The 21,082-nt window shown below is 40.3% G+C and overlaps 1 protein-coding gene and 1 pseudogene across 2 annotated transcripts; both read left to right on the forward strand.

Moving 5' to 3' along the window:
• Positions 1-1,045: 1,045 nt before the first annotated feature.
• LOC133903202 (uncharacterized) lies at positions 1,046-12,075 on the forward strand (annotated as a pseudogene).
• Positions 12,076-15,523: 3,448 nt separating this feature from the next.
• Positions 15,524-20,170, forward strand: LOC133903881 (HVA22-like protein i). Of its 2 annotated transcripts, none has more exons than XM_062345356.1 (7): positions 15,524-15,729; positions 15,835-15,881; positions 16,618-16,716; positions 16,800-16,856; positions 16,940-17,003; positions 17,084-17,302; positions 19,419-20,170. In XM_062345356.1, the coding sequence occupies exons 2-7, from the start codon at positions 15,850-15,852 to the stop codon at positions 19,938-19,940; spliced, it is 993 nt and encodes a 330-aa protein (XP_062201340.1). In that variant the 5' UTR covers positions 15,524-15,729; positions 15,835-15,849; the 3' UTR covers positions 19,941-20,170. The 2 variants fall into 2 exon arrangements, with proteins under 2 accessions (XP_062201340.1, XP_062201339.1); XM_062345355.1 differs by having other exon boundaries at positions 15,528-15,729; positions 19,410-20,170.
• The last annotated feature ends 912 nt before the right edge of the window (positions 20,171-21,082 follow it).

Here is a 21,082-nt window from a genome sequence, read left to right on the forward strand (position 1 = left end):
CCGTGCCACATCCCCACTTAGTGCCCTGTGCGATTTTAGGTCATGGATCGGGCATGCAGTGTATAGGAAATCTAGGCTAGTTGTCTCGGCGCGATCGCATATGGGCTTGTCTACCCGATTAGGCTCATTGGCAAAAGCCCATGCACACTTGTCCTGTACATGTGCATTATTCTCGACAATGACACATGGCAAACAATGCAGTAGCAGGCTAGGTTTGAGGCTCCATGAGGGTTTTCCTCCAAATCAAAAAAAATGAGGGTTTTTATCCTCCACTAACAAGAGAATTTCAGTGGATGCAAAATCTGATAGAATACGACAGGTATGAAGCCATCAGTAGCATGGGTAGTCGATGTAATTCCAAATGGCGTGAGATAGGAGTAGGGATGGCAATAGACACATTTTATATGTGTGTTTATAGGTAAAAATCCTAACAGACGTGGGTTTGGGATGTATTTTTTACTTGTGAATATGGTTGCGGGTCTGAAGTTAAACCCAACGGGCATAGATAGATGGGTATAAAATAGGATTACACGTGTCTGCTTTGCCCGTGTACCTTCTCCATACTTGTTGTCTTGTTGAACAATGCTCATTTGTGTTGCACTAAGCACCGTTGAATTGTGAAATAATATATTTTACGTGTGAACTATGTGGGTATGGGTGATATGCATGCTCTATAAGATACTTGTTCATTATCTTAGTCGAGATGTATGTTCAAATTGATGATATTATTGTTACATAGTTGTTCCTATATTTAATGCATGCTTACTATATAGGTGGGCATGCAGGCGTGCCCGCGGTTATGTGATGCCTACGGGTGACGGATGCGGGTGTCAGGTTTTACCCGTGACAGGTAATGGATGCAGGCACGTGTTTAAGAATTAGCTTGCGGGTAAGGATTTGTATAGTTTCTACCCGTGGGTATTGTACCTGTTGTCATCCCTAGATAGTAGATGAGGAGGTAGAGACAGCATGGCAAGATGACTGGCCAAACTTGGCTAATTGGGCCGCCCGGGCCGTGCCCCCGGCTAATTAACTAGGTCGTGCCATGCCGGTCTGTGTGCTGGAGGCTCGGCCCACGGCAAGGCCCGTGAGAGACCGTGTCGTGCTGGGCGGCGGGGCGGCTAGAGTGAGGGTGGGGTGTTGCGGGACGACCGGGGTGAGGCAGGGGCGCGGCGGGGTGATTAGGGCTACGGGGACGGAGGCGCGGGGCGGGGCGGGGCGGGGCGATCAGGGCTATGGGGACGGAGGCGCGGGGCGGGGCGGGGCGATCAGGGCTATGGGGACGGAGGCGCGGGGCGGGGCGGGGCGATCAGGGCTACGGGGATGGAGGCGCAGGGTGGGGGCAGGGTGGGGTGGCGACCGGTGGGGTGAGACTTAGCCTGGCCATGACGTGACTTGTCGTGTCTGGATCATACCTACAGTAGCAGATCTTAAGTTGGTCCCATAGACACGGCTTAGTGAGCTACCTCTATAACCGGCCATAGCCTTGGCTTTCAGCGGTGATAGGCAGGTGCTGATCTACTGTTCATGGTCTGGTATCCTCTGACATCAATGCCTTCGGCTTAGCAGGTGCCAAGCTAGGTGACCCCAATGGACGAGCTCCCATCATTCCTCTAATTAAGCAATCCAGCTCATGAATGTGTCAATTCTTGCCTTGGCCCATGCTAGATAAACTGAATTGCATTTTGACGTTGCAATTCGGCTCCCTTCTCCCTCGTTAGATGCAGGTAGAGGCGTAGAGCTTAAACAGCTAGCCAATGTAAGGGCAATGAGCGATGTACCATCACGATTCTACCATCCCTCAGTAGGTGGTTCCCCTCATAACTAATTACACATTATAATTTTAGAACACAAAATACTAATATCTCGTTTGCAGTTGAAATTCCTGCTACTTTAATTTTCTACATTTTCATTTCGTAATGAGTAAATGTTGCCCCATTCTCTTACATGAAAATAGAAGTCTAGCATGGATAAGGAATCATCTCCATAATGCAAAGAAAAAGAAACGTCATCCCAACATTTTTTTTTCCCCTCAACAGACTCCTTGAATATGTATATTTGTTTCGCATTTACCATATATATTTTGGTAGTTCATCGTTTCACTGGTTTCAAAACAGATATTTTAAAATAGCATGCAATCAATCTTCTAAATCTATAAGCATTAATATAACAAAAAAATAGATTTCTTATATAGAGATGACACAAGTATTGTCTCCAAAAAAGAAATATGTGATTAAAATTTAGATTTTCTCATATATATAGTAAAAAAAAAAGGGGGATCAACGTGTGTACTGGGACCATGTAGATGTTGAAAAAACATCAATTTGTAGTATGTAATGTAAGAAAACAATCACGACATGATCGAACACGAGATACGATTTTTACGTGAAAAACTCTTACGGGAAAAAAAACTACGGACGTCAATCGGCGATCTTCACTATATCAGAGATATGTACAATGTAGCGGATTACAATGAGCATCTTAGCTCTCCTTGTAGCTTACAAGATATATTTATAGGGGTGGACACATACGACTCGAGTCTAATACGGGCTGTTCCGGAACATGGGCCGAAGGCGTCCTTTGTATGGCCCAACAAGAATTCAGATCACAATCCAATAAACTCCACCTTGAGACAAATTCCATCTTGTAGCAAATAAAGAGTCATCAATGAACTCCCTTCAATAATAAATATCACCGACGCCAAAAGCCTCTAGGACTCAAACTGTAACAACAACTAAATTTGAACAATTTAGTAGCAGAAACTGGCTTTATCATCATATTAGCAGGATTATCATGAGTGTTTATCTTGTATATTTTAATATCACCTTGAGCAATGACATCTCGAATATAATGATACCTCACATCAATGTGCTTTGTTATTTCATGAAACATCTGATCCTTTGTAAGGCAAATAGCACTCTGATTATCACAGAAAATATTAATACAAGAATTATCTCCACAAAGCTCAGTGTACAAATCACTCGGCCAAACAGCTTCTTTGCATGCTTCAGAAATAGCCAAATATTCAGCTTCAGTAGTTGATAAAGCAACAGGAGCCTGCAAACATATTTTCCAACTAACAACACGATCATCAATGGTGAAAACATAATCCGTGAGAGATCTCCTCTTATCCAAATCACCAGCATAATCTGAGTCAACATATCCAACAAGTCCATCTCCAGATTTTCTAAACTGCAAACAAGCATTAGGCAACATAGCAGGTTTATTAAAGACAACATTCATACTAATCACCACCTTTTGTGTTACAGGATTCCACAATTTATAACCTTTAACACCAGATTTATAATCAAGAAAGATGCACTTAATAGCTTTAGGCTCTAATTTACTATTATCAATGTGAGCATAAGCAGGGCAACCGAAAACTCTCAATTCTAAATAATCAGCTGAAGAACCAGACTATACCTCAATTGGAGTTTTCTTATCAATGACAATGTTTGTTGATTGATTAATAAGATGGCAAGCAGTGGAAACGGCTTCAGCCCAAAAACGCCTATGCATACCTGCATTAGACAACATACAACGAGCCTTTGAGATGATATTTCTGTTCATACGCTCAGCTACACCGTTTTATTGTGAAGTACCAGGAATAGTGGAGTGCCTCACAATGCCTTCAGACTTACAATATGAATCAAATTCATCAGAACAAAATTCCATTCCATTATCAGTGCGAAGTTTCTTTACCTTCTTTTCAGTCTGCCTTTCAACCATAACCTTTCACTCTTTAAATACATTAAATACTTCTGATTTATGCTTCAAGAAATAAGGCCAAACTCTCATAGAGTAATCATCAATAATAGTTAACATAAAACGAGAACCACCTAGCGAAGGCCTACAAAATAGTCCCCATAAATCAGAATGCACATAGTCAAGAATACCTTCTATTATATAAACTAAAGTGTTGAATTTCACCCTCTTATGCTTGCCAAAAGTACAATGCTCACAAAATTTCAGCTTGCCGATGCTATGTCCATCAAGAAGACCTCTCTTGCTTAATTCTGCCAAACCAAGTTCACTCATATGCCCAAGACACATATGCTATAGATTAGTAGCATCAGAATCTGATAATGAATGTGAACTTACAGTGGCATCACCTGTGATTATAGTGCCTCGGAGATGATATAAATTGGCAGACTTTAAATCACCTTTCATTACAATAAGGGAACCTTTTTTCACCTTCAAAATACCATCTCTACCTGACCAATCATACCCTTTATTATCAAGAGTACTCAAAGATATAAGATTCTTTTTCATACCTGGAACGTGTCTCACATCTGTCAAAGTTTTAACAATGCCATCATGCATCTTTATCATAATTGATACAATTCCAACAATTAGACATGGGTTGTCATCACCCATCCTAACAGAACGAGCATCTTGAACAGAATTATAAGTGGTGAATCAATCTCTATGTATGCATATATGGAAAGACACAGCATAGTCAATTATCCATTCATCACCACTACTAGCACATCTAGCAAAAGAGACGAGAATCTCTCCATCAGAACTATTATCAGAAGTAGCAACAAAAGTTTTACCTTCTTCATTAAATTTACCTTTCTTCTTTTCTTTATTCTTCAACTTGTAACATTCAGATATATCATGATTACCTTTCTTACAATACCTGCAGAATTTTTCCTTGCATCTGAACTTCGAACGACCCCTGTAACCGTTTGAACTTCTTTCTCTTTGGATGTTATGCGAATTCTTTTCCTTTGTCCTGCCAAGCACAATCACACCTTCTCCATTGGAACTCGAGCCATCAGTAGACACCATCTGTTTCATCTTTTTCTTGGCATGCAAGGCCTCATAGACTTCTTTTAAAGTCAGTGTATCATGACTGTATAATATGGTATCTCTGAAGTTTGCAAAAGAACTGGGCAATGAGCACAAAAGAATAAGACTTAAGTCCTCATCATCATATTTTACTTCCATAGACTGTAGGTCAGCAATGATCTCTTTAAAGACCGAAAGATGATTCAACACAGAACCACCCTCTTGTAATTTATGCATGAGCAGCTTCATCTTCAGATGCATTTTGCTGGTCAGATCCTTTGACATGCAGATTGATTCCAGCTTTAACCATAGAGCAGCAATTATTTTCTCCTGCAAAACCTCTTACAAATTTTTTTTTTGATAAATGAAGATGAATTTGTGACAAAACCTTACGATCCTTTCTCTTTTCTTCATCGGATCAAGACTTTTGATCTTTATTTCTAAAATTATCAAGCGTATCATCCAGATCAGTTTACGCAAGAATAACTCGCATCTTGACTTGTCATAGAGAAAATATTGTATCTCGGTCTAGCAGCAGAATATCATACTTCAAAGAAGTCATGACAAAAAGAATAATCAGCAACAGAAATAGGGTGCAAACCCTCTAAAATAATCCTATGTGCACGAAGTAATAAACTACAGAAATCCTGGTACACTTCGTGTATGTGTAGCAATCAAACCAGAAACTAATCTCCTGGTAACTTTCCTCAGGTGCACGTAGGAAAATCACAAAAAAGGCAGATGCGATCCGCGCGAACGGTTGTGTACGGCCGATTAAAAAAATCGATAATGAGGAGAGAAGAAGCTTGTTTGGTGGAGAAGGAAGTACGACGAAATAAAAAAATCGACGATTTGACCTGACAGACAGCGACAGCTTCTATCTACTCACCAGACCTGGGTGCTCAGTGAATTCTTTTCCTTTGTCGTCGAGTAGACCGGGATGCTCTGCAGTCGCGAAAAAAAGAATCCAATCTATTTTTTTGGTAATCTCGTGTAGATCTAATCTAACTCTAGTACCACTTGTAAGAAATTAAGTATGGTAGGATCGAACATGAGACACGATTTTTACATGAAAAATTCTTACGGGAAAAATTACGGACGCTAATCGGCGATTTTCACAATATCAGGAATGTGTACCATGTAGGGGATTACAATGAGCGTCTTAGCTCTCTTTGCAGCTTACCAGATGTATTTATAAGGGTGAACACATACGACTCGAGTTTAATATAAATTGTTTCGAAATATAAACCGAAGGACTTGTATGGCTCAACAAAAATTTAGAGCACAACCTAACATGTAAAATACTAAATAGTGACACCAGTGACTCCATTTCCTGATCCGCCGCTGGACTGGTAGGGAGGCGACAGCCTTATTAATCTTGTGCCCAATTGGAATGTCTCATATTTTGAACCGTAAGAGAAACAGGGAAGTGTGAAACTTGTAATAAAAATCACTAGCTGCTCTTACCGTCAAACCGGCTTTAAGATTCGTGCTTGGGCAAAGCATTCTTCCACTACCCTAATGACAAACTCCAACAGAAACTTTTTTTAAAAAAAAAATGATGAGCTCCAGCAGGAACCTTAAAATCCAGCTTGACAGTGTAGTATACGCCGTCGTCTTTAGAACTGAAAAACTGCATCCAGAGTAACACAGAGACGATCAAATTCTGTGGTGGACGCGTTGTGGCTGTGGCATCCATGCAACCGAATCTTTACCGCAACAAGGCACATGCGCGCCGCCAAAAAAAGAAGATCTGGGGATCCTACCGAGGAGACTGCCCTTCATTGCCCCTTTATCCGGTAAGTTCAGGGTAAGATGATGATATCAACACTTTGGGGCTTCCCCTTTATTCATCCGTTACTTTGGTATATGTTATATGTTTTTCTATAACAAAATTAAAGGTAGGAGAGCTGCTTATTTCATTGCGATGTAGTACTTTAGTGTAATTTGTCAAAAATCTTATCCACTGTCTGATGCCACGTGTTTGATTAGTCCTCGCAAAGACACCATGGCGTTTGGTAAGGCTAAAAGCTGTTAAACTTCTCGCCAAAGCCATCATTGAGTCAAAATAGTGTTGGGCCCATGTTGTGCTCTAAATGCATCCAACTATATTTTCTTTATTTTATTCTGTTTCTGATTCGTCTTCTCATTTTTATTCTTTTTATTTTCTCTTATCTTCAACAGCTTCTTTTTAAAGGGATTTGTGAAAAAAAATCTCATCATGAAGAAAATAACGTTAGAAGAACCGTGAAGAAAAACCCGTTGAAGTGCTAAATAGAAAGAAAACCCCTTCGTAAAGATATTCTCCTCCGCGAAGAGAAAATCCCTAGGGAATGCTCTAAGGATACTACCTAGTGCATCCAATAATGAAAACTTGTCGTTTTGGACATAGCATCACCCAAACTTCATAAACTTTGACTATCAACCCAAAACGACATATTTTTGTAAACGTTGACTATCAATTCAAAACGGTATATATTTTTTTTTTTATCTCAGAGAGTATATTCCATTCTAGACTTTGTGTGGAGACCATATCACAGTCCAACATGACACCTGTTTTGTGTTGACACCTTTTTCGCAATCCAAAACTTTGTGTGTGGATACCATGTCGCGATCCAAAATTACACCTTTTGTGATCTAAGAGAGTATAATATTCCATTCTAGACTTATAAAATTAGACATAATATGTGTTGTGATAAAATAATTTATTATGTTGCTTAATAAAAATGAGAGACTGAAAGTAACGCGGTTGGTGGAAGGTGTGGGACTATGCTTCTACCACCCTATTTTCGTTACAAACACGAAGATGCATAGTTTCTCCTCCGTATTCTCATCTTTTGAGTAGAATTTAATGATTCAGTAATGGAAAATACTGAAGATGCATTATATATTTCATCAGTTCTGTAATACAACGGTGAACATCCTGATGGGCGAGAAAATTCTTTTATGTTGTGTGCACCAAATTAACAGATGTGTTTTCTTGGCCTTTAGGACTATTAACGTAGCCTAAGAGCGGTCAAGACCTAATTTTATTTTTGTTTACACTCAACTGGGGCTTCTTTTGATACTAGTTAAATGCTTATGTGTTGCAACGGAAGAAAAAAAATTCATAAGATAATATAATTGATTGGGTGAAGCTAACGCAGAATAGCACCATACATCCTTATAACTTATCCATGCATGTTTGGATAAAACAAGACTACAAAAATTTAGCAACATGATCAAGTTCATACACGCATGCCAAATAGGGATAGCAATAGATACAATAAAAGTGGATAGAAACTATACAAACATGTGCCCATAAGCTAATTCCTAAATCTGTGCCCACACCCATTACCCGTCATGGGTAAAAACTGAGACCCGCATCCACCACCCGTGAACATCACGTACCCGCAAGCATGCCCAAATGTCCGCCAATATAGTAAGCATACATTAAATATAAGAGCAAGTATGTAACAATAATATCATCAATTTTAATATGCATCTCAACAAAGATAATGAACAAACATCGCATAGATACATTGCCACTCCCATAAAATTATTGAAAGTAAACGGTATGTCACAGACGATTTTTTAGGAGCTGTCATAAACTAAATATCCTCAGACAGTTGCTAAAACAGATGTATCTGTAACAACTTAGGTGTCTAGGTGTGAATGAACTCACAGATAGCTTTTAAAAAAAATCCGTATGTGATATTGTCCAAAAGGTTTCTTGTAAAATCCGTTCGTGTCTATATAGTAAACACAGATAGATTTTATAAACACGTCTATATTTAAAGACTCCCGAACGTTTTCAAATTTGACCGCCCGTCTCCCCTGGCTCTTTTGGCTTCCAACACATATAAACCACTCGTCTCCCAAGGCTCTTTTGGATTCACACACACAACCTCTTATCTCTCCTCAATATAAAGTGACGAAGAGTGTTCTTCTTCCTCACTCGCCGTATCCAAGTGTTCCACTGCATTAAGAAATGAGGAGTGCTCTACGTCCTCACTCGCCATCCACATCAGAGAAGCTAGATATCGGCGGGGGCTAATCCCTTTCATAGCACCGATGTAAGTATCATATGGTTCCTTTCACTACACTGGGGTTTTTATTGCTTCGATCTGTGCAACTGATGGCACAACCTTGTTTCCGTCGTAAATCTGCAATAGCGCAATTCACAGCAATCAGGAGGTGGCAGGATGGGGTTGTCCCTATGGTGGCTTCGACGGCGTGGATGCTTGGTGTCAACTTCGGTCCGGTGGAGTTCATCTTCTTTGCTACTGTGAAATCCTCCTCCGTCAACCATGTATATGTTGTCAACCGTGTTCTCCATTTAGTTCTACTAGATGGAATTTTTTTTGTCGTTGTTCGTCAAAATAGAGATATTTTCATCAACTGTAAGACATGCTTGAATGCATATTTCTTGCTGAACCATGGCTGGCAGTTTGGCAGCAACGTAATATGGTTCTAACTAATGTGTGAGATTGTCAAGGTGCAGCTAAATCTGAATGATTGTGAACTGCTACTTGAAGATGATTCTTGGGTTGACATTGTACTGAAATGTAGGAGGCTAAAATGATGTCTATCATCTCATCTTTTTGGAAGAATGCGCCGATCGGCCTAAGTTTGTCGATCACTTTTTGTCTTTTTAAAAGACGGTGTCACCATTATGTCAATCATTTCATACTTTTGGAATACGGCGTTGATCGAGCAATAATGATGTATAACTAGCTAGGTTTATGTGTTTTGAATAATGTGTGATTTGCATCTGTGTGATGTATTGTTCTTAATATTTGTGATATATATGTAAATCCATGTATTTTGTATTCTGAATAATGTGCGATCGATATTTATGGATAATGTGTGATCGATGTTCTGAACAATGTGTTTAATTTGATAATCATAAAGTATGTATCTGTGTGACCCTTTCTCCCAGTCAGAAAGCAAATTTGCTTATAGGGGGGAGTGAGACATAGACAATTTTTAAAAAAAATCCGTTTGTGACAATTAAAATAGACGAGTGCAAACAAAACCAGTCTATGACTCTTAGTAATCACAGATAGGTTTAAATAAACACCATATGTGACTTTTATTACACACAGACAGTTATCTGAAAAATCTATCTGTGTGTAAGTATATTGCAGATGGTTCTGAAACCGTATATAACAAGCTCGATATCACATATATCTTTGCAGAGACGGAACCTATAACCATCTGTGATAGGTTTAAAATCCGTCTGTACATATCCAGTATGCATATCACCCATACCCACATAGTTCATGCATACAACATATTGTTTCACAATTCAACGGTGCTTAGTGCAATACAAACAACCATTCTTCAACGAGACAACAAGTGTGGAGTGGGTACACGGGCGAACTAGACACAAGTAAGCCCATTTCATACCCGTCTCTCTACCGTTGGGTTTAACTTCAGACCCACACTCATATCCACGGGTAAAAAATGCATTCCAAACCCACATATATTAGGGTTTTTACCTACGGGTCTATGGGTAAAATCTATTCATTGCCATCCCTAACATCACGAACGAAAATCAATTATTGGTCTAGTTAGAAGAAACTTGGATGCAAAACTTCTGAAAACAATTACGAATCAAGCTGGAATATAACTAAGTCCGTAGAAAGCTATTAAGCACTGTATAGAAATAAGCCCACAACTAACTATATGTTTTTAAATTGTTTTCTAAGACGACCAAGGAGGTGCCGAAATGTGGTTGTTCTTGTACTAAGGAGATGAGGTCAAAACAATGACATCGTCGAGCTGGTGTGCAGAGTAGGATGGCTATGGTTATCCTTGTTCTCTCCATGCAGAACTCCGTGAAGAAGTTGAGGTCAAATATGTGACCTTGTCCCCTTGGCGCACATGAGTGGATGGATGTCCTTGTGCTCTCGGTGCAATTTCTTATAAAGAAGTGTCGACCTTAGCTCTCTTCGACACCTACGACTCGAGCTGATGTAAAGTTTGGCATGCTTACGTTGGATTCATGCATGATAGACAATTCGACAATAAATAGAAAAAGTTTGATACGTGTACCTTCAAGAGAGTTGAAAAAAAAATTCAGACGCTGTGTCACCCAACACAAGATCAGTTTTTTTCATAGTCAAGCATTCTACAAATTGCACAAATGCAATACAAGAATGATATTTTTTAAGTTTGCTCACTTAAGTCATGGTCAACCACCGAGAAAGTCGCAATCACAAAACTTTTGTCGCATTCAGCGGAAATAAGGCCCTGTTTGTTTCAATTAGATATTACAATTTCTCTAGTTAAAAAAAAAACAGGCAGCATCTTGCCATAGATTGTAGTAATCTGGATTCCAAATTGTTATAATCCAGCAATCCATCTCCTACCAGTTTATAGTAGATTATAAACCGAAATGACCATGGTGCCTGGCACAGTTTCAAGAAAATTGCTTCCCCCTGCCATCCCACCCGTCGCCAAACCCCCCCACCCCACGTAATGCAACCAATCAACAGCTCTTCTCCCTTCGCTAATCCTCTCTCTCCAAACCCTAGTCACTGCCACCGCCAGCGCGATGATGTGGAGCTCCTACTTTGAACGTGGAGGACGTGTGGTGCGGGCTGCAGCAGGAGGCAGCATGGCTGCACCGAGCGTCACGGCCTATCATGTTCGCTGGCGAGGAGGGCTCCCCTGACAGCGCTGCCTCCACCGCCGGAGAGGGTGGCAGGATGGGGAGAACGAGGAGCCTGACGGACGACGACTTGGAGGAGCTCAAGGGGTGCATGGATCTGGGGTTTGGTTTCAGCTACCACGAGATCCCTCGATCTCTACGGCACACTCCTCGCGCTTGAGCTTTGCTACTCTATGAGCTAGTGGTTCCTGAATGAGCACCAGCAACTAAGCAAGGCTGAGGAGGCTCTGGCGACGCTGGCACCGGCCTTGCTAGCATAACCCATCGCCACCAACAGGAAGATCTCTAACCCTAGTAAGCGCCAACTGTTCAACTTGTGCTTGTTGATGATTAGTTGTTCTTGATTTCCGATGTGGACAAAAAAGAAATTATGTTGAAGATCCTGTGAACATTAGCAAAAACTCATTTCTTGATTCATGCCAATCTTATAAAAATAGTCCAATTTTTTTCTAAAACAATAATTGAACAATTTGATGATTTGTTCAGCCTACTCTACTCTTCGAGGGCTATCAAGCTCATGTGTTGTTCAACATGTTGTTGCAGGGGACAGCCTAGATGAGGTTAAGGCGAGACCCAAGTACTGGGCATAGGCGGCAGCGTGCACTGCGAAGCTATACAGCTAAGCAATGGCATGCAACTAAGCTCTGCAGTTAATGCAATCGCAGGAAGACGAAGAAAGGACCTCATTCTGCTGGTTCATCTGCTGACATTACAGGAATCGTGACAACGGATTGGACTGGCCGTCAATGAAAACAAGAGCAAGCAATCTACCAAGTTGCTAGGAAATCACATCAAATCATCATCATCATCACCATGATCATCAGAAGCGTACACACATGCCATTTTGTCGGATCATGTAGACATCGCTCGGAAATCTTAGAGAGTCATGCAGAAGCAAAGAGGAATGGAGATGAAGAGAAGGGGTTCAAAGCATGTCAATAAATTACGCCAACAGTTCCTAATTTTCTACTCACACATAGTCAAGTTTACTATTATGTATCTATTAAATTTTATTTTTGTATTTTTTATTTATGGACAAATATTCAATTTTACATATGTATCTTTTCATTTTTATTTATGAATTTTCCTATTTCAAACTGAACCACAAGTCCAATCAAATATTAAGCGTGTCACAAAAGAATAAATAGATCATCAAAACAACTGAGAATATTACAGACTATTGACATCTAAAAGCAGCAATTCATTCACCTATAATCCAGATTACCAAACAGCTATCAGCTTTTTACAATCTAGATGGTAATAATTCAATTTTTCATATTCCACCATCTACGAGCTAATTTTTATAATCCCTAGCTGAGACAAATAAAACTAGTAGTAACCATATAATAATACTCCGTACAACCAAGAAAGATGGGCTTCATTACCAGCAGAAGACCTCAATTGATCCGATTCGTATGGATCTAACATCGCGTCAAGCGAGGCAGGTTGGTGCGAAGGAACGGGACACTGTGGATGAGTAAGTGCCTGCGGCAAGTATCACGTGAAAGCAGGCAGCAGACAACGACGTCGGGCGTCGAGTCCAAAAGCCAGACTAGAACAGGATTAGAGCAACTCTAATCCATCCTTTTACCCAACCTCTATCCTATATTTAAGAAATAAATAATAAAAATCGATCTGCAATCAACCCTATCTAACCCTTTTTTTAAACCTCAAATCTCCTCAACCCTACATGTAAAGGGTTACAGTCGAGCCCCTCTCCATACACAAGCCCGCTGCTAGCCCCTTCTCGCGCCGTCACGCCCGTGCACAGGCCCGTCGCACGGCCCCTTTCGCGCTGCTGCGCCTGCACACGGCCCCACCGTACAGCCCCCTCCCACGCAGTTGCACCCGCACATGGGCCCTCCTGCGCCGCCGCACCACCCCTCACCTACCCGTCCGCGTCATGGAGGCGTGGAGAGAGGGAGCTGAGAGAGGGAGGTCAGAGAGAGAGTAGGAGTGGAGAGAGAGAGGGAGCTCGAGCCGACATTGGGGAGAGAAAAGGAACGGTGAGATAGGCTTTGGAGAGAGAAGAGCTCAGGGAGTGAGAGTACAAGATATTAATAAAATAGTTATGAGTGAAATATAGATAATCAAATATGATAGATTGGTTGGAGCATGCTGAGAAGTAAGATGTAAAATCTGGATGAGCAGTCGCTAAATAGGAGGAATAGGGGTCAAATATAAGTAGCCGGTTAGAGATGGTCTTAACAAAGTTAGATGGAACCCCTAGATTCAAATAATTTTGCTCACGTCTAAATAGAAAATTATAGAGGGCCAACAAAATTTAAGGAAGAATCATCCCAAATTCACTACTCTAGCTCATTGTGAAAATTTTAAAATCTCTGCACTTAACTACACTTCCAAATGACAAAAGACAACATATTAGACCTGAACATGAATAACTAGTGTCCTTACACTAATCTCAGATGGCTTGGACTGCAGCAGCTTTTAAAACCTATAAAACTGTCTCCTTACACTAAGCTGGAATGACTAAAGTAGCGGTAGTTGACGGCCATTGTCGTTGCCGGGTTATAGCATATTCCAATGCAACACCGTTAACAGTATCCCATTATCTGATCTAAAAAAATCTCATCATCCTCCACAAATGGTTGCTCTCATTCAACCTCAAAGTTGTCTTTCCATGACGATGTACAATGACGGACACAACAAAATCGGGGTTGATCTTCTTCCTCTTCCATTTTATCTCCTTTTTCTCATTTTTTTCTCTGGCAAAAAATTGAGAGGGGAGGGCTATAAGACCATCTCCAGTGGAGTTGTTTTTTAGTGCTACAATACCCGATGCGGCCTCCATACACCTGCAAAAACGCTCTAGTGAAGTCGGCTTCCACTACAACAGTGATGCAGGTGCGGATCAGGATGGAGGGAGGAATGACAAATTTGTGGGAGGGATGGAGCTTCTGTAACACTATTCATAAAAAATGACTATGGACATGAAGAGAGAGGGAGAATAATAGAATGTAGGAAATATAATAACTACTGGAGATGAAAAAACTAAAAAATTACTATAATAGTATTACTATAATAGGAGACGGATTTTTAAAATATCTACTAAAGATGGTCTAAAAGAGTGACAGTCGGTAGGGGCCATTTTTGCCCCTAGATCCGCCCTGACCATGAATAGATAACCACTTCAGTTTTCACAAGATCAAACAGTGTTACTCTTCCTCTACCCGAGATAAGGATTACACAATTATGCATCGATCAAATATATACGCACACAAGGTTTTGACGCGCTCAAGGGGAAGCATGAAAGAAGGCACGAATCATGCGGAGGTTCTTATCAAAAGTCTCCTTCGCTTGGTTGGAGTTGGGCTGCGCAGCGACTTGATGTGGCAGCGGCTGACAGGTATGAGGTCATAGGGAGGGGTAGGTAGTGGCGAGTTCGCTGATGCGACCAGCGAGGACAAGCGGCTGGCTGTTGTCCATTGAGGAGATAGGGAGTGCGAGGCGGCAGCGAGCTCATGGGTGACTCAGGCGACACATACAGATCGATGATGAGGAGATGGGGAGTGTGAGGTGGCAGCGAGCTCGTGGATGAGTTAGGCGATACAGATCGACGATGAGACGTGTGTATGACGGCCAGAGAGAGAGAGAAACAGAGCATTGGAGGCAGCGGGATCAGGGATGATGAGGTGTGAGGTTGGCGATTGCAATTGCATAGTTTATTTAAAAACTAGTATTATTAGTTAAATTGAAAAGAGTCAATGAATACTCTTAGATTCACCAATTTGCACCTCAAATATACATAAAGGAGAATAACTATTGGATTAATCAACTTCTATGTATCACCATCGCCACTATATTCTTTTAAGTAGTAGAGATAAATGGACATAGGTAACTCATACCATTTAAATTGAAACGGAAAATGGATTAATATTCCTACCAATACAAAGTGTCCTCTTTTTATTGAGAGGAATTTTATTTCCGAACGCTCTTAGGGAGTTTTGAATGTGAGAAGTTTTGATAATGTACAAAAAGGACAAGAAAATAAACCCAATAAAGAAACCCAACGCGTCCTAGCTAACACGAGGTCCAAAGTCCAAACTAGACGCAATAAAGCAGAGGGCTAGAGACAGCCAGCCGTTGGGTGGAGTTTGAGTTGGGCGCTGGGATTTCTCTCTCCCTCACTCACTCCTGCTCGCCTCTTTCACTTCTCACCGACGGGAGAGAGAGAGAGGAGATCAGGAGAGAGAGAAAGAGAGCTGTTCATCTTCCGCTTCAATCTCCTGCATTTCCTTCGGATCTCCATCGGCAAGGTCCGTTTACCAATCCATTCTACGTTCTTCCCCTCCTTTCTGTCTGTCGCAAGTTCCTTTGTTGTTTCTGGTTACTTCCGTCTCACTGGATCTGATCCTGCGCAGAAAGATCGGTGCAAGATGTTGGGCGGACTCCTCTCCAGGGTGCTCCTGTAAGGCTCCCATCTCTTCCAACTTGAAATCTTTCTCTCGGCGGATTTAGTGGATTTTGACCATGGGGGGTTGAATCAAGAACCGGTTTCTTTTCTTGTTCATTTTTTATTTCATTTTTTATCTGAACGGCGTCATTGAAATCTGTGCCTGTCTGTCGATTTGTCTGCCGTCTGCTTCCGTGGAGTGGCACATTGAAAAAAATCTATACTTTTTCTGTTTTTTAGGAGCGGAAGAAGCAAATAACGATGCCGGCAAAGTTTCAGTTGTTTGAATGCTGTAGTTTAAAAAAAATATTTTATATCGATGGTTAATGACAAAATCGAATTGATGTTGTGATCTCCACGCCCTATGCAATAATCAAATGTCTAGAAATACTACAGGAGGTTTTTCCATACTAATTTCGTGTGATCTGCAGTGCTCATTGCTCTATATTTTGGGCTTTTCCTCAGATTTATTTTATGGCTGAGAAGTATTTAGTAATAAAAATGTAACTTTTAGTATGTGTGCGCTCTTTGGTTTATGCGCCCTCAAGAAGACATCTTCTTGAACGTTATCGGCGAAATTATTCCACGCATCTTCACAACGCTCAGCTGCTCCAGTTTCTCAATTGTTATGTGGATGAGCTAGAGTAAGATAAGGGAGATAACAAAATTATCTTGGGTACGATAATGCGGAGAGCTTGATGAATTTTCGTTCATTTACGTTTTGGTGCTTCTGTGCCAATATGTAATGTAGGTTGGCCTTTGGTTACGCTTATCCTGCTTATGAATGCTACAAGACAGTGGAGCTGAACAAGCCAGAGATCGAGCAGCTCATTTTTTGGTGTCAATATTGGTAAGATCTTATTATCAATCATGTAAGTTCAGATATTACACATGAATACAATTCTGAGTGACTATGTTATTTCGTGTGTCCAGGATTTTAGTTGCACTGTTAACAGTCTTGGAAAGATTTGGGGATGCTTCTATATCATGGTGAGATTTTATGGGATTTTCCTTTTCGCTTGTCTTGATTATAACCTGTGCTAAACTTTTGCATGATGTTGGTCTTATCGAAGGTTACCACTGTACTCAGAAGCCAAGCTGATGTTCTTTATATACTTATGGTGCCCAAGGACAAAGGTGTTTTTTTCTTGCCAGATGTTCTTGACTTCTTGTTTCTGCATTATGCTTGTGTCAGACTGATGTATGCTTTTCTACAGGGAACTACCTATGTCTATGAGACCTTCTTTAGGCCATACATCTCACAGCATGAGAATGACATCGATCGTAATATTCTTGAGTTTAGAGCAAGAGCTAGTGATATGCTTATTGTTTACTGGCAGAAGTCTGCAACTCTAGGACAAAATACATTCTTTAACATTTTGAAGTATTTTGCTGCACAATCACCATCTCAGTTATCAAGGACACACCCTTCACAGGTGCGCATGAAGAATGCTACATGTCACTGTCCATTTCATGAAAATCGGTTAATGGTTATCAGTCAGATGTCACTGGAAGAAATAATTGGTTCACAAGTCATGTCCATGTGCACTGGAGTTTTTGCTCTTGCTAAAACTGAGTTTTGCATTCTTGGTATCTAGTAATATGTTTCTATCTGTTCCACTAGCTTTGTGCGTAAATTTCATTCAGTCTACAGTAAGAGGTTGTGCATTCAACCAACTTGTCCAAGTTCATTCAGAAAACAATATGCCCTTGTCATGTATGTAGCATTTGTTCTATGTCTAAACATGAATATTGTAGTCCTAAATAGATTTAATTGAAGTTCTGTTTCTTGGAAAACTTGGTTTGATCCTGAATATGTATTGAAAACCACATTTAATAACTTCTCCAATGAAAGTTATTTGAAATATTTCAAGATAATAAAAGACTAAAACTGATTGACTTTATACCGTGAGTAGATTTATCACAACAGGGTGAAGGCCAAATATACTGCATCAATATTCAACTGCATGTCTTATTAGGCATATTTAAACCCCGTATATAATTTTCCACAGTTAGCTTTTCATCTCATAACATATGTGTATGTAGAATCTTCTAATAACTTACTAGAAAGTTAAATCCTAGTTGTTCTTACCACCTCGTACATCATGAAGTGCCTTCATTAGTTCACATGCTCACAACCATGAACGAAAGGACAAACAAATCCATTTCACTTGGATTTAATGTTTTCACACACCGTTGTTCCAACTTCCAGTTGAGGTGATTGCATCTATTAATGAATAAATAGCTAAACTTTGTTCAATGGCATTGCTTTCACCTGAATAGTCTTGGTCATAGTTTCAGAACCTTACCAGATAAGATTCCTTTTAAGCTAGTTCAGGTAGTAACTGGTTAGGTTCTGGGGGGAAATTCGGGAGACAAAACTCTCTCCAGCTAGTTATAATTGAGGTCATGGATTACACTCCCTGGATGCCCAGCTTTACCAGTGAGTGAGTTTGCCTTAAATGGAAAGCGCATATCTGTGCCCCTTGAGGTGTTTGTGCGCGCGCGCGCCCCAACATTGTAATTTCAAAAGGGAAAAATACTCGGAAATGAGAAGACACTGGCTTGTGTTGTTAAGTTCCTGAAAATAGGGCAATGGGTAATTAGTGAGATGCGATGTTTTTTTCTTCTTCTTTTATTTAAAGAAAAAACTCGTGACATATTTATCTAGGTTGGTTGCCCATCACTTAGTAATTATGCCCCAAGTCTATACTAGTACCAGCTTGCCTGATTGTGGCCCCAAAGTCCCAAACTACTAGTACTACTGCTATTGCATTTTATTTTATTTTTTTTCCATTTCTGTTTGAACTGGTGCTCAAGTATCTGAAGCAGATATACAATCACCTACATTTGAGTTCAGGACATTTATGAACTAACAAGAGTAGACATCCTAAAATATTAAGCAGAAACCGAACATCATTTGATGAAATTAATAAACAAGAAGATAATGATTGAGAAAATTAATAAACAATGACAACTGGATATATTCTTAGCAACCTCAAATTGTCCTTTGGCAGTGGAAATTTTCTTTTATTTTATTTTCTAAGAGTGTCGTGATGTAGTCATATAGACAAATCTGAAACACTATAGTGTTTTCTCAATAATCTTGTTGGCAGATGCGGTACCTGTTTTTAGCATATGCTTACCTTTTTTCGAGTTTCAAACACAGGCTTATCTGATATTCTGAGTTGGAACATAAATTTTAGACTTCTTACAAACCCGACAAGTCTACTGATCTTGAAATTTAATGCGTTTATATGTTTTGGGAAAATGGTTGAAAATAAAGTAGTAAAGTTTTTATAATATCGTGGAAAGATTAGTATAGTTGTAAAAATGAAAGAAAATGTGATGGTCTCCTTTTATCTAGTTAACATCCTTCCAAGGCTTTTGAGATACTAACTTACTAAGACATATGTCATAGTTGCATCAACTTATTCTCTAATAAATATTCAATAACAATGCTTTATTTAAAAAAAATTGTTTCTTGCTTTATCCTCTTTTTATTACAATTATTTTTATTGAGTCCTTGGTACTTTGTACCAGCAATCACAGCCAAAAAAACAGCAGAAATCACAACCCCAAGAGCAGCAACAGGTGCCACAGAAGCAACCAACAACCCTTCGCAGAGCAGCCTCTGCTGCTGCTAGACAAGCAGCAGTTACGCAGCAGTCACAGGAGACACAGACTGCTCCATCAACATCCAAGATCAGGCGTCTAACAACTTCAAAGTCTGCTCCAGTGGCACCCACAAAGTCCATCCCAGTTGCAAATACAGCAAAACTTGCTGAGGAAACCAAGACCAATAGAGTAAAATTGGCAGCTGAGGATGCACCAGCTCCAGCCAATAATGCGGATGCGCCAATCTATGATACTGATGCCTCACCACTCCCTGAGGCTGAAATGGATGACATGGTCATCGATGAGGGTAATGTCGCTATTGAAGACATTACAGGGCTTGATGCTACTCCAGAGAAGACACCAATGGAGGAGGCGATCCGAGTGACCCGTGCAAGGCTAAGGAGGCGTGTTGCTACTGGAACCACTGCTGCTGCTTCTATCCCTGCAGTAAATTAAGATCTGTTTCTATGTTCAATCTTTTCTTAAGCTTTAGGTTGGTGTTTTCTCTGATGGCAGGAGATGTCCTGGTTGAATAATTGCTTTAGAGCCGCTTCCTTCAGAACTTCTTCTGCCTGTTATGGTAGTGCTAATGTTGTTGGAAGCTGTAAATATTAGATGGCATGTGTACATAGGTACGGTCACTGTCATCATGGACAAGTGAATTACAAATTTGCTGAACACTTCAATTTGGTGGTGTTATGCACTCGATCTCAGCATATTCACTAACAAATTCTCCTTGATTCGGCCATTCAGTTTGATTATTACCTATTACATGTTTGCCTAAATGTTGGCAGATTACTACTGCTTCATGTAACGCTTCCACAGTTTCTCGACTTAATATTTTATCCCGGTCTGGACTTGGTTCTTGACGGACATCGATACTAGTCCATGATGTGTTCCTATCCTATTGGAATATTGACAGCAATGTCATTTTCAACCCCGATGGAAACTACACAGCTTCTGGTGAAATTCGTTGAAACCAACGTGTTTACACTGCTATCTTACATTTTTTTGGAAATTATTGTGAACTGATGCGTCATGGTGGACAAGAATAAAAAGGCTCCAAGTATTACTCGGGGTGGACTGGTTTAATCCAACTCAAGAAGCACATGAGAATCCATATCAGCACGACCTGATTTAGCTTCATTCCAGTGTTGTTGTGCTTAGATTTAAAATTTTAGTAAGGCTAAAACACATCTAACCTTTTTTTTTTTAGGTAACACATCTAACCTTTTTTTGCAAAGATGCACATGCACACACATCACTACATTATACATATCACACTGAGAAACAAACACCACCATAGCACGATAAGAACGCGCTAAAAATACTGAACCCACTCACCTATGTGTGAATTTATGGGTACCATGATTTCAACCTTGATAGGTGGAGTCACACTGGCACAACAGTGCCATACCATCAAGAGGTGATTAAAAGTTCCAAAATAGATCTGATCAAGAAACAACGGAGGCATGCCAAAGCTTCCATTTGTTTTTGACATATGCATGGGATGTGAACTGTGATATGCTCAATTTACGCAGTTTTCCTAGGAGTCACAATCGACAGCAAACAATGCAAGCATATATGACTTTCTTTCC

The sequence above is a fragment of the Phragmites australis genome, chromosome 21 (genome assembly GCF_958298935.1).
Source record: "Phragmites australis chromosome 21, lpPhrAust1.1, whole genome shotgun sequence".
NCBI lineage: Eukaryota > Viridiplantae > Streptophyta > Magnoliopsida > Poales > Poaceae > Phragmites > Phragmites australis.

What these genes read in the sequence shown, in the direction of transcription:
- LOC133903881 (XM_062345355.1), top strand. Translation starts at nt 15,850, where the DNA reads ATGTTGGGCGGACTCCTCTCCAGGGTGCTCCT. An exon ending in ATTTTTTGGTGTCAATATTG is followed by an intron (nt 16,717 to 16,799) that starts GTAAGATCTTAT and finishes TCGTGTGTCCAG; the next exon opens with GATTTTAGTTGCACTGTTAA. An exon ending in CAAGGACACACCCTTCACAG is followed by an intron (nt 17,303 to 19,409) that starts GTGCGCATGAAG and finishes ACTTTGTACCAG; the next exon opens with CAATCACAGCCAAAAAAACA.